Below are 12,490 nucleotides of genomic sequence, written 5' to 3' on the forward strand. Positions count from 1 at the left end.
GGGCGGGCGGCCGTAGCGCGCCATCTGCACGCGCAGCTCGCGGCCGTCCAGCACGGCCCCGTCCATGGCGTCCATGGCGTCCTCCGCGTCGCGCTTGTCGTGGAAGCGCACGAAGGCGAAGCCGCGGGACTCCTTGGTGTAGCGGTCCCGCGGGATGTACACGTCGCCGACGCGCCCGTACTTCTCGAACACGCGCCTCAGCGTGTCGGGCGAGGTGCGGTAGGTCAGGTTGTCCACCTTGAGGGAGGTCATGCCCTCCACATCGGGGGGCGGGCGGCCGTAGCTCATGGCCCTGGAGAGGCGGCCCGAGGCCCGCGGCGCGCCGACAGACTAACGCCCTGGGAGGGCCGCGCGCTCGGCTGCGGAAGCGGCGGCGGCCGCCTCAGGCTGGCTCGGCTCGACGCCGCGCCGCTTCAGTGGCAGTTGGCTTCCGCGTGGAAGCGTCGCGGAAAGGCCGGACGGAGAAGCTCGGGCGGCTGAGACGGACGGCCAGCTCCACCAGAGAAACGACTGGGTGGGAGGGCGGCCCCCGCGCCTATTTATAGCTCTCCTCACAAAATGGCGCCCGCGCCACCCGGAAATGAATCCTCTGATTGGCTCGGCCCACCCCTTCCCATTACGTCGCGGCCGCGGGCCCCGCCCCTGTCCGGCGCGCTTGCGCAGAGCTTGGCGGGCGGGCCGAAAAGCGCGGAGTCACGGCTGCTGGGAGGGGGGGAGCGGAATCTGAGGGCAGTTGGAAAGCCCGCGAAACGCTCTTTCCGGTCGTGCAGCGAGCGCGTCCGCGGGGGTAGGAGGAAGAGGCGGCGCTCCCCTCCCGAGCCCCGCCTCCCTTTCCGTGCCAATGTGCGAGCTCCACGCGGCTTTTCGGCTCGCCCTTCAGTCCCGCCTCCGGGAGGGGCGCTGTCCCGCGTTTCCTTGGTTTTGGTGTCCCCGGCGTCCCCGACCCGACCACGTCCCTGCCAGTCCTCCTCCCTCGGTTTCCTCTTCCCGCGCTCCTTCGCGGCGCGGCCTCGGCCGCGCGCACAGCCTCACGGCGCGGGGCGTTCTGCGGCGCGCCTGCGCGGCGTAGGCCGCCCGGGACTACATTTCCCGGCAGGCTCGGCGGCCGGGGCTGCGGTCAGGTGACCCTTCGCCTGACCCGCGGTGAGTCCGGGGCGGGCGGGGCCGTGCCCGCTGCTGCAGCGGCTCGCCCTTGGCCCCCCCGCGCCCCTCGCGGGCCCCTATCCTGGGGCCGCTGCCTCCTCGGCGTTTCTCCGGGTGTTGGGCCCTTCCCTCCTCGAGTCGTAACCGAGGAGTGCCCTGACTGGCGCGGGACAGGCGCTCACCCCAAACCCGGGATTCTCCTCCCAGAGCTGCAAGTTGACAGCTGGGCTGCGGCCGCCGGACCTGCCGCCGCCGCTCACCTCCTCTCTTCCCCCCAGGACTGGCAGTGGGTTCGCCCCGAGGACAGCCGAGTGCCGGGCTGCTGCCGACCTCAGGCAGGGTTGAGCCACAATGTCCCCGGAGTCTAAGAAGCTCTACAACATCATCATTTTAGGCGTTGCCTTCATGTTCATGTTCACCGCCTTTCAAACCTGTGGAAACGTGGAGGTGAGTCGGGAGCTCGGCCCCGCCCAGGCTGCCTCGCAAAATGGCAGTGAGGGGTTAAAAATACCTCGGCGGGCTTAGGCTGCGCCTGTTTCCTCACCGCTCCCTTGTCTTTTATCGCTAGGGTTGACTTCATGTGTCAGACATTCCTTCTTAATGGATGGGGTGCTGGCCATTTCCGTGTTTTCTCTCATTTGATTTGGGGTCTGTTTGTTTCGTGTTTGGATCTGCTCTTCATCAGCACGCGGAGAGTTAAGGGGACCGACCCAGCTGGAGCAGCCCTGCCGGTCCCCAGCCCGGGTCGGGTCGGGGTCGCCAGGGCCTCCTGCCGTCGGTTTCCTTAGCCCCATGACCTCAGTGTTGCGCAGCCTCAGTTTTCACGTTAGGCTGAGTATTTGCGTCAAACTTTCCAGGAGAGATCACGAAACGTTTCTGTTGATCAGTTTTCTCTTCCACGCAGCAAACTGTCATCAGGAGCTTAAACAGCACGGATTTTCATGGCAGTGGATATACCAGGTACTGTGTTTCAAAATTGGGTTTATTTGACATTCAGTAGCAGTTGCTTAAATCCCATCAGAATCACGGGCAATAAGATCTTGCCATCGAGGGATTGGTCTCCCTCCCTCCCTCTCTCTCTCTGGGAGAGATTAAACGATAAGGGTGATGGAAGAGTTTCAGATTTTATGTAGAATTGGACGCCACCCTTGAATCCTGGCTTTACAGTTTAATTGTCAGGTTATCATGGGCTTCTGAGGGCTTGATTTCATTGCTCGATAATGCTTGTAAAATGCTTGGCCCAGTGCCTGGCTTTTAATAAATACCCAGACATTGTCGTAATTATATCTTCCCAATCCTAAACACAATGTTTGTATGGTTCTTAAAATGTTTGTAACTTCATGCTGATTGATATATTATCATCAGGAACTTTCCAAGTCCTTAGTATGTTGTGGTCGACTCTGGGAATGTAATGCATCCATGCATATATTCACATGTACACGTTCCACTTCAATAACATATACATTACTCACAAGAAACTCATTAAGCGAGTTTCTTAATTTTTTTGTGATGAGATAGTAGATCATGGCCAACACCCCGCCTTTCTCCCCAGTTCTTCTTTTTTGGTTCTTGCGTTTATGTATCCTAAGACTGACTTTGTGTATGACATTTGCAAGTCAAGCGAGGTAAATGTCCGTGTTCCCAAATGATTAGTACCATCTGGCAGGGTTCTCCTCTGACCGCCTTTCAGTAGCGCTGCATCTTTCTGTGCATTCTGAAGAGCCAGTGAGAGGACATTTGTCATTGAGAGTCATAAAGCCCACAGCTTGTTTACTTTAAACTTCTATGCGTAGTAGCTAGTCAGTTAAGTCGGAATGCGCGAAATGCTTCTAGTCACATTTTGCTGTAAGAGCCATGTACCAAGGTTGGGTGTGATAATGGATAATGTTCAAGTGCGTTGAATCAGTTCCGAGTCAGGAAAGTTCTGCCTCTGTGGCGTCATGTGTAGCAGGGAAGTTGCCATGAGTTGCGGGCTGTTTGGAGAGCAGCCTGGCCCAGGAGGGGCTCGGAGCGGACTGCGCCAGGGCTGAGGGGCGGAGCGGGCTGCACCCCCACCATGTGCAGGTGGGGTTTGGGCGAGCTGTTCAGCCCTCAGTATTTCCTTTTGTAAAACGAGGGTGAAGCAGTCCCTTCTTCATGGAACTGTTGGACTAAAAATATGTAGCAAAGTACTTGCCTCCCAGTGCTTGATTGTTCGCTGCCACAGTCAATCATCAGTCCCTAAAAGCCATCCTGACCAAGCCAGCAGCTGAAAGAACGTCAGCATTCCGGACAGGCGAGGTCCCGAATGGGACGTTCAGGCTGTGGAGCAATTACTAAGGTTGAACCCAGAATGATAAATGCGAAAATCGTGGGCTAAGTTGATTGGGGAAAGTGACCTTTGAGACCGAAGTGCCTGAAGAGTTTGTGTGTCCCCCTTGCGCCCGCGTGCAGCATGGCCATCATTTACGGGGTGTTCTCTGCCTCCAACCTCATCACGCCATCCGTGGTCGCCATCGTGGGCCCCCAGCTGTCCATGCTCGCCAGCGGCTTGTTTTACAGGTGAGTGGTGCTGCCTTGGGCCACTCGGAGTCTTGGGAGGTATGGGACAAGCTGGCTCAGCCCGGGCTGGGTGGACGGAGCATGGCCCGAGGGGCCTGGACACTCGGAGCCTCGTGGGACGCATGGGCGTTTGCTCTTGTTACTTTTAGTAATGATATTATTGGAAAACCTCTGTCCATGAGCTGGAAAGAACTTTCCATGAACCAACCTCCTTTACATAAAGCAGACCAGTGGGGACTTAAATAAAACCGACCCTTTCTCCTGGGCTGGACAGTGACAGCCCAGCCACTGCTGAAAGGCCAGCGGCAGAGCGCCCATTCGGTGTCCCAGTTGCAGATCTGAAAACGTAGAGCGAGAGCTGAGCGAGTCGCCTTCATTTCTTTACGCGGGGGTGGGGGCCCGCGCAGGGTGAATTTGAAAAGAAGCGAGCCCTCAGCACTGACCCCAGCAGGCATGGCGGCTTCTGCTTCAGGTATTGTGACTGTAATCCGTTGACCCGTTATATTTTAGCATGTACATTGCCGTTTTTATCCAGCCTTTCACGTGGTCCTTCTACACTGCCTCCGTTTTCATCGGAATCGCTGCTGCCGGTGAGTGTGGGGTGCTTATTTTGTCTTCTTGGGGCTTATCTGTGAGAGCGTGTATGTGCTCGGGCGTGAGGCCCAGTCACTGGCTCCCTCACTAAGCCTTCGGTCTGGCTCCTAGTGCTCTGGACGGCCCAAGGGAGCTGCCTGACGATGAACTCCGACGAGCTCACGATTGGAAGAAACAGCGGCATTTTCTGGGCCCTCCTGCAGTCCAGGTACCGACCCTTTGCGCCCCGTCTTTTGGTCCCACCGAAAACTCAGCTGCCATGGCAGAGCCTGGCCGCGCAGCTGCGGGTTGGTGGCTTCTGGCACTTGGGAGTCATTGGTGGAAAGTGCCACGAGCCACACGCGGCTGGCATCTCCTCTGCCGCGGGGGCCGTCGAGGTCTGCAGCCCGCCTGCTGCGGAGCCGACTGGCCCCGGTGAAGTCCATTTGGCTTCCGGTGTGGCCTTTCTGCCCATGGGCTGTGCTGCCTTCTGGCCCCTGCCAGGTGAGCGTGTCAGCGTGAGGCTGGCCCGTCAGCCCTGACTGATGCCCCTTGTGATGCATTCCTTAAGTGAAAAGCAGCAGTAGTCTGTCGTGGGACATGTCCTGAGGAGCTGTCCTCGTGACGGTCGCCTAAAATATGGTGCAGGAAGTCTTCACAACGCACGTGGTTCGGCTCGAGGGTTCGGCTCCCGCAGCTGAGTGAGGGAGCCCTTGTCGAGAGCTTGCTAAATAAGGTATCGGTTAGGCGCAGGGAACCAGGTCGAGGGTTTTTTCAAAATACTGGATTCAGACACCGTGTGAGTTAGCTTCCCAGGGGTCACTGCCAGAGTGCCCGCAAATCACATGCTTCATAGTGAGTCAGGTCTCCTTGGAAGGGCAGTTCTGAGTCAGGTTACTGTCATGTGGGGAGACGTGAATTCCATCTGGGTCAGTTCAGTCTCTCACCGCCAGGGTGAGCTGGTACCTTCAGGATGCCCTAGGGCAGCGGGAGAGTAACACGCTGTCTGACAAGTAACGAAAAACTGTCTTGCAGCATATGAGCACAATTTGACGGCAGCCTCTTCGCCCTTCTCTCCCCAGCTTGTTCTTTGGAAACCTCTACATCTACTTCGCGTGGCGAGGGAAAACTCAGATCTCAGGTTCGGCTTCTTCTCTTCGCCTCGCTCACACCTGCCAGCGCGATACACCCACACGCAGGTTACCGCCTGCTCACGCTGTGCTTCGGGACCGCAGATCCTCCGAGACGTCACTCTCAGTGACCTTCTCTGACGTCTCTTCAGACGACGACGACAGCACGTGCTCAGTCCGCGGCCTCCGAGAGGGCCGTGTGGGGACTGCCGCCCGCGGCCTCAGGCTGCTGGTCTTTCTCAGCTTCTAAATATTTTCTAACTGAAAGACAGGCTGAGGTGTCTCATGTGTTTCCTTCTGGGTTTTCCCTGATGCAGTAAAGGAAGGCTCCAACGAGGAAGTGTTTCACAGCTTCAGATGCTCTTTCTGTGAAAGTGTTAGCTCTGGAATTGCCTGTGGGGCCCGAGCGCTCACGTCCTCCTTTCCCTCCCTAGACAGTGACCGAAGAACCGTGTTTATCGCCCTGACAGTCATCAGCCTTGTGGGGACAGTGCTTTTCTTTCTCATTCGGAAGCCGGATTCTGAAAGCGTCCTGGGAGATGATGACCCTTCTGATGACCAGGACATGGAAGTCAGCGAGTAAGCAGTTGGAAACCTTCCTTTTTATTGCCAAGTGTGTTGGGGATGAGGCCAGTGTAGAAGTCCCCGACCCCTGTATAGTGCTAACTTACACCCGACATTGGACGAACAGGAGGCTGAGGTCTGAAAATAAGAGGAGAAAGATGGTGAAGCGAGGGGGAGGGGGAGGTAAAGAGAGGTAGACAGAGGAGGGAGGGAGCGGAAAAGGTTCAGAGGGGTTGGCGCGGGGTCCCGGGTGCCACTGAGGGTAGCTCCGGTAGGCGCGAGCTTCTCAGCCTGTCTCTCCCTGCGGCTCAGCTGCACGCCGTGTTGGGATATGCAGGAGTTCATGCACTTAAGTGGACAGGCCTTTGCCCCTCTCCGGCCTGAGCACATGTGTGCACGTGCTGCCCACGCCAGAACGCAAAGCGAGCCGTGCATGTGGATAACGTGCTCACACACGGGACACATCACCTATTTTCTATGGGGAAACTGATACCGGGGGAGTCTGGGAAGGTGAATTCGCAGGCCACGGGCTCCTCGCCTGGCACTTGGCGGGTCTGGAAGGAGAGGCCCAGCCGGTGGGCCTCTTCCACTGGCCCACAGGAGCTCCCCTGCCACACCAGGTCCCTCCTCGGCCTGAGGGGTGTGGCATGAACACAGTGGGGCCCTCCGGTCCTGGAACGTGTTCAGAGGATCTGGTAGACGAGGCACGTGTCGGGGAGTCAAGGTTAAGTGCGGAGAGGCCGGGAAAGGGGAGACAGCAACAGGCGAGGCCCCCGGGGCCTGGCGGTGCGGAGAAGCCCTGGGAGCGGGGCTGCTGCGGGCTGCTGCGGGGCCCGGCCCTGGTGGAGGATCTGCTCAGCGGCTGGTCTGAGGTGACGGGCAGCGCGCCCTGCCCTCCCCGCCGCACGCTCAGCCTGCAGCTCCTGGCCAGTGGCCTCTCTCCCCTTCTCCCTTAGGTTTGAGCGTCTGGTGTGTTCCAGGTGTCGTCTGGCAGGTTAAGTACCTGCAGGGTACAGAGTTCATGCACCCCCGGGGCTCACTGTCTCCTGAGAGGAGGCGAGACCCGGGGGACTTCTCACAGCTGGAGCTCACACGCGTACAGTCGGCCGCTCCACATGTCCAGCTCGGCACCTTTTGTGTCTTCCCGAGCTCTGCTCGTCCCCGCTTATTCCCGTAGAGCATCGCACCCTCCCCAGTGTTCTAGATGGGCGCCGGGGCCGGAAGCCCGTGTCCGGCCTGTGGAGGACATGAGGACAGGCTTCCACAGACCTATGTGAAAACGTGACAGTTTCGTTGTGGTTTCAGTTTTTAGAGTAAAACCTCCTTTTTCTTTTCCCTCATCAGGTCCCCCCAGAACAACATGACAAAGGCAGTCGACGCGTTCAGTAAGTGTCTTCTGTGCCTGGACTCCAGAACGGTTCAGGGAAGCTTCTGCAGCTGCTTTCCCCTTTTCCCTGGTAACTGGACTGACCCGTGTGAGCCGCCCTGAAACGCCTTTGTCTTCCCCATAAGTGGCTCTGTGGGGGTGGGCGCAAGGGGCGGTCAGGAGCCCCGCAGAGACGAGTCGGTCGGGCCTCCGCGGAGGAAGGCCGCTGTGCCTGGCCCGCCGTCCTCCCCGCGCTGGCTCCAGCCCTGGCGTGCCCTGCGTTGAGCGTTCTTCCAGCCCAACCCTCCTTTGAGTGTTGGCTGGCACAGTACAGGCCAGAGGTGCAGGGGGTGAGAGGACTCACCTAGAGACAGAGGGGGGAGCAGAACAGGCAGATGGACGAGGTCCACTGCCGAGGGGAGCAGGGGGACACAGGAGAGGTCTTCCTGGTAGGAAGCTTGCTCTGTTGCTGCTTTTACGTCTTGGGAATAGCCCCTCTCTGAACAGTGGTCACAGGTCCACCAGTCGTGGGGTTGCTGGACCGCATGCCACCTCGTGCTGGAACTCCGAGGCCTGGGCCCGTGTCTGGGTGGCCGTGCCGTCACGTGCCTGCCGGGGCTGTTGCTATTCTCCAGCTCTCCTCTGGCCTCGGCACGAGGCCGCCTCGCAGAGTCAGGCTGGGCATCCTCGTTTTGGCTGCACGTCCCGGGAGGCTGGTGAGCGGGTTTCTGTGGCCCCTGGCCGCACACCGTCTTGAAGGTGGACTGCTTCTCCCTTGTGGGTGAGTCGTCCCAGCAGAGGTGCGTGCTCTGTATGACCTGCAGGGCTCTTCCCGGTCTTCAGGTTGACTTTTTACTTCCTGGTCGGATCTTGTGAAGCAGGAAGGTTTTTAGTTTTCCATCGAGTCTGACGTGCCTGGCTTTTTCCTGTAGCTGTGTGTGCATTTGGAGTCCTACGACACTTCGCTTGATCCCGGGCCATGAGATTTCGGCCTTGTTTCCTTCCAAGATTTCCTGGCCTCAGGTCCTCCTGAAGGACCTGGGCCTTGCTCAGGGGTCCTCTGGCTCTGTGGCGAGGCAGGACTCCGCCGCTCCCCCCACGGGTGCCCGGCGCCGCAGCCTCGTTGGCTGAGAAGGCTTCTCCCCAGTGACTGCTGGCCGTCAGCCCGCTGCAGATTGAGGGCTTATTGCTGGGTCCCTTTGTCCTCTGCCAGTAACACGCTGTGTGTTGTGAGCTTACAGTTGGAAAGTGTTAGTCCTTCAGGATTGGCTGCTGGGGCTTGTTTCCATCGGACTTTTAAGTCGAGCTTTCAGCTTCTGCCAGTAGGTTATGGTGGGTTTCTTCATTTTTCAAAGCAGTTTTAAGTTTACAGAAAATTTGAGGGGAAGGTGCAGATGTCTGCCGTGCACCCTGCCTCTCCCACTTCTCGTTCCCCCCCAGCAGCCTCTTCCATGGCCAGAGTGGACCATCGGTTGCCACGTAGGACCCCACGGTGACTCACCGTGTCACCCCGAGGGCAGAGTTCCCACTAGGGCCCCTCTTGCTGCGGGGCCGTCTCTGTGCTGGGGCGACGGGTGACAGGTGCTCCCGACAGCACTCGGTGTGTGTCTGGTGACATTGGCGGTCTGGAGGCGAACGGACTCAGAGACACCTTGCTGTGCCAGTGTGGCACTTCCTTTAAAGATGCTTTTTTAAACGCTGTAGGCTCACGTTTTCCCACAAGTGTGCAGTCTTGCTGCGTTTCAGTGAGTGAGTCGTGTGCTGCATGTGGAGAAATTCAGGGATTTCGGACAGAATGCCCTGACCTTTGCAAGTTTTACAGCTGGTAGTCAAATGAGAACTGAAGCCTGGTCTGTCGTGTGGCGTGCCAGCGTCATGGTCCGTACCTTACCAGACGGGCGGTTCAGAAGGACAGTTAAACTGTGGGGCTGTCAGTGCATGGCCATCGCACGGCAGTCCAGCAGTGTGAAAGCGAACATCCAGGTGACCGGCAGCCCGAGCGCGGACCTTCCTGTCCTCAGGCGCGGACAGCGAGCCGCTCCAGACGCGGCGGCCCAGCTCTGCTCGTCCTGCCCGAGTCCAGGCCCAGAGCCGCACTGCGCCGCACCTTAGGGCGGCTCGTGCCCCGGGCCCCTGGCCTTTTCTCAAGCCTGGAAGTAATCCGTTTTGCTTGGTCCACTTCATGCTGTCTTTGTAAGTGCTGGAGAAGGCGTGGGGCAAAGCCTGCCCCGGACTAGCGTCTGGCGGAGCACACTCGGCACCGGCCTTCGCCTTCGCCTTCCCCTGAGGGGCTCGGACGGGGGGAGGGGGTGTGGGTGTGGGTGTGGGTGTGGGTGTGGGTGTGGGTGTGGCTTTGGCTCGATTAATCAAACTCACGGTAAATGCTGATACTGCCAACTGTTTGCTTTTTTACAGAAAAGTCTCTTAAGTTATGTGTCACCAAGGAGATGCTGCTGCTTAGTGTCACGACGGCGTACACAGGTAATGGCGCTGCGGGCCTGGCTCTGGCTGTGTCTGGCCGGAGGGCCCAGGCGGCAGCGTGTCCAGTCTCGGTTTTGGGCCCAGCGGAGTTGCCCTCCGGCTGGTCTCCGGCCTGTTAGAGAGTGGCTGGGCTGGAATGGGAGCTGGTTGATATTTGCTACTTTGAGGTGGGGGGTGCCAGGCTGGGTGTCTCCCCACGCAGTCATGGCTCCTGCCCATTGCTGCCTCCTGACCCAGCAAGGCACTTTTTAGTGTCCAGGTTTCCAGAAGGGTCAGAAGAGGCCAGAAAAAACCTTCATGACCAGCTCAGACGTGACCAGCCCAGCATCACTTCCCCAGCATTCCTGTGGTAAAAGCAAACCGCAGCCCAACTCAGTGTGGAAGAACTCCACACAGGGCAGGAAGGCCGGCCTCACTCATCCTGCGCCCGGGCCTGGGCCTGGGCCAGGGCCCAGCCGATTCCTCAGGCGGCGACAGGTGGCGCTCTTGGGTCTTAGGAAGTGGGGGGTCCGCGGTCCGCTGCCAGAGCCAGTGGTCACTTTGCCTTTGAGGGCTTTCTGGGTACAAAGGCCTCTCTAGGAGAACCGAAATAAATCTGAAGCATCTTTAAAATTCAGTTACGGTTTTGTTTCATTGGGAACCAGGTCTCTGATGTGCCCTCGTTTTCTGCCTTAAGCTTTAGAGTTTGTTTTCCTCGTAAAAGGTTTTTATTAAGACACCCTTATGCCTTAAGCCAAAGTGTGTGTGCAGGCGTCCGTCGCTGCACTCGTGGGGAGCTGCTCTCGGGGTCACGCGCTCTTGGGGCTCCCTGTCACGAGTTATGCACAGTACTTTGGCCCTCCCATTCAGAGTGGCCCCTTCCGACAGGGGAGACCTTTGCTCACTGGACTAGTTTGTTCTTATCTAAAATACATAGTGCCTGGCCTGCGGCTCTGGCCAGTTTATCAGTCAAGTAGCACAAAACGGTCCCCCACCCCCCAACTCCCGCCCCAGACAGCTTTTCTCTGCTGTCCCGAGTGCGGCCTGTGAAGGCGAGCTGGGAGCGGGAGGTGACATGCTCGATTTAAGTCTGATTGTTCGCCCTCCAGGTCTGGAGTTGACTTTCTTCTCTGGGGTGTATGGAACCTGTATCGGTGCTGTAAATAAATTTGGAACCGAAGAGAAAGGCCTCATTGGGCTTTCTGGCATTTTCATCGGCATTGGAGAAATTTTAGGTAGGTCTAAAAATTTAAAAAAAAATTTTTTTTTTGGCATTAAGTTGTGTCTAGAGACATAGTAGAAATGTTAAGTGTATTTTCACATCTTTTTTGAATTGCTAGTTTTCTTGCTTATTTTACCTAAGTGGATATGTCCTTGTTCTTGTGTCATCACTATTCTAAGCCAACTAAATTTTAAGACATTTGCCGAATAGTTCACCACAAAACCATATGTAAGAGAGCGCATGGTTCTCGCTCTTGCTGGCCTCGTGGACAGGGCTGTCTGGCCCGGTCCAAGCAGAGAGGACAGCAGGGAGGCGTCGCCTGCGGGGGCCCCGTGTGGCTCCGTGCAGTCACGTCTCCCATGACCAGAACAAATGGGTGTCGCTGCCGGTGTCGAGCTTAGATTCTTGGGGAGAGCGGAGAGCTGCGGGGATGCTGACCCCCGGGCTCCGCCCTGCCTATTGCTGACACCTGGCGCGCAGTGCACCTGCCTGAGTGTCCGCACGTTGCCCGTCCCCAGGGCCAGGTGGAGTAAGCCGCAGTGAGCAGCAGTGTCCTGCTGCTCCTGACACCGCTGGTCCGGGGTTGCTCAGCACCTCGCTGCGCGGTCCCGGTTTCTGGGGCGCAGGGCAGGGGTTCGGGCCTTTCCCCAGGGTCAAGTCTCGCGTGGGGACATTTCCCGTGCCAGGCGGGGCCGGTCCGTTCGCCTCCCCTGCGGGTCTCCTCCTGGGCCTCACCCTCCATGGGCCGGGCGTTGCCGCGGGTGTGATTCGTCAGCTCGTCAGCCACGCTGCAGTGACGCCGCGGCCCACGGGCCACGTGTGCGCCTTCGTTCAGCGTCATCCCGTACAGGCTGGAGGCCAGAGAGCAGAGCGTGGGGGTGACTCACAAGGGGTGCAGGGGTGTACAGGCAGGGACGTGAGTCACCGAGGCCGCCGCCTGAAGGCTGCTGTCCGGCAGGAGCTGAGTGCGGGCCCCGAAGATGGGGAGCAGCCAAGAGTGGCGCTCTTTGCCCCGTGCTGGGGCTCACAACCGAGACGCGAGAGCGCGACGGCGCTGTGTCTGCCCGTTGCCTTTGCAGGGGGGGGCCTCTTCGGCCTGCTGAGCAAGAGTAACCGCTTCGGCAGAAACCCAGTCGTGCTCCTGGGAGTCCTGGCGCACTTTGTGGCCTTTTACCTGATATTCCTCAACATGCCGGCGGATGCCCCCGTGGCCCCTGCGGAAGGGACGGACAGCAGCGCTTACATCACGCCCAGGTAGGGGCTGTGGCTCCCGGCAGCTTACCTGCACCCGGGGCTGGGCGTCGGCATTACATAGGGATCGGAAGTCTTTTTCTTGGACTTTGATGAGCAAACAGCGTTATTGGAAGTGAATTTATCTCTGCGTTTAAGCAGAGACATGTCCAGAAGTGGGGGGCTGCAGTAGGAGCAGGGGACATCTGCCAGCTGGGCAGGCCACTGAGTGCCTCCAGGGCACTTTTGTTGCGCGCCCTC

At 58.6% G+C, this 12,490-nt stretch overlaps 2 protein-coding genes across 3 annotated transcripts in view; one reads left to right on the forward strand and one right to left on the reverse strand.

The window, feature by feature from the left end:
- SRSF2 (serine/arginine-rich splicing factor 2) overlaps positions 1-605 on the reverse strand; it is a 2,946-nt gene extending 2,341 nt beyond the window's left edge. The window contains exon 1 of the mRNA XM_012733049.1: positions 2-605. Within this exon, the coding sequence (XP_012588503.1) occupies positions 2-288 (287 nt within the window). The 5' untranslated portion in view covers positions 289-605. The remainder of the gene's footprint in view (position 1) is intronic.
- Positions 606-1,128: 523 nt separating this feature from the next.
- MFSD11 (major facilitator superfamily domain containing 11) overlaps positions 1,129-12,490 on the forward strand; it is a 14,755-nt gene continuing 3,393 nt past the window's right edge. The window contains exons 1-12 of one of the 2 annotated variants that reach the window (XM_012733031.1): positions 1,129-1,143; positions 1,422-1,590; positions 2,048-2,103; positions 3,577-3,684; positions 4,195-4,274; positions 4,390-4,486; positions 5,340-5,398; positions 5,822-5,966; positions 7,296-7,336; positions 9,733-9,798; positions 10,887-11,012; positions 12,079-12,253. In XM_012733031.1, coding sequence (XP_012588485.1) covers positions 1,495-1,590; positions 2,048-2,103; positions 3,577-3,684; positions 4,195-4,274; positions 4,390-4,486; positions 5,340-5,398; positions 5,822-5,966; positions 7,296-7,336; positions 9,733-9,798; positions 10,887-11,012; positions 12,079-12,253 — 1,049 coding nt within the window. In that variant the 5' untranslated portion in view covers positions 1,129-1,143; positions 1,422-1,494. Of the gene's footprint in view, positions 1,144-1,164; positions 1,591-2,047; positions 2,104-3,576; positions 3,685-4,194; positions 4,275-4,389; positions 4,487-5,339; positions 5,399-5,821; positions 5,967-7,295; positions 7,337-9,732; positions 9,799-10,886; positions 11,013-12,078; positions 12,254-12,490 lie in introns of those variants that run through there. The other variant, XM_012733032.1, reaches the window with a different exon arrangement.

Source organism: Condylura cristata, unplaced genomic scaffold (assembly GCF_000260355.1).
Source record: "Condylura cristata isolate star-nosed mole 26May11 unplaced genomic scaffold, ConCri1.0 scaffold00038, whole genome shotgun sequence".
NCBI classification, from domain to species: Eukaryota; Metazoa; Chordata; class Mammalia; order Eulipotyphla; family Talpidae; genus Condylura; species Condylura cristata.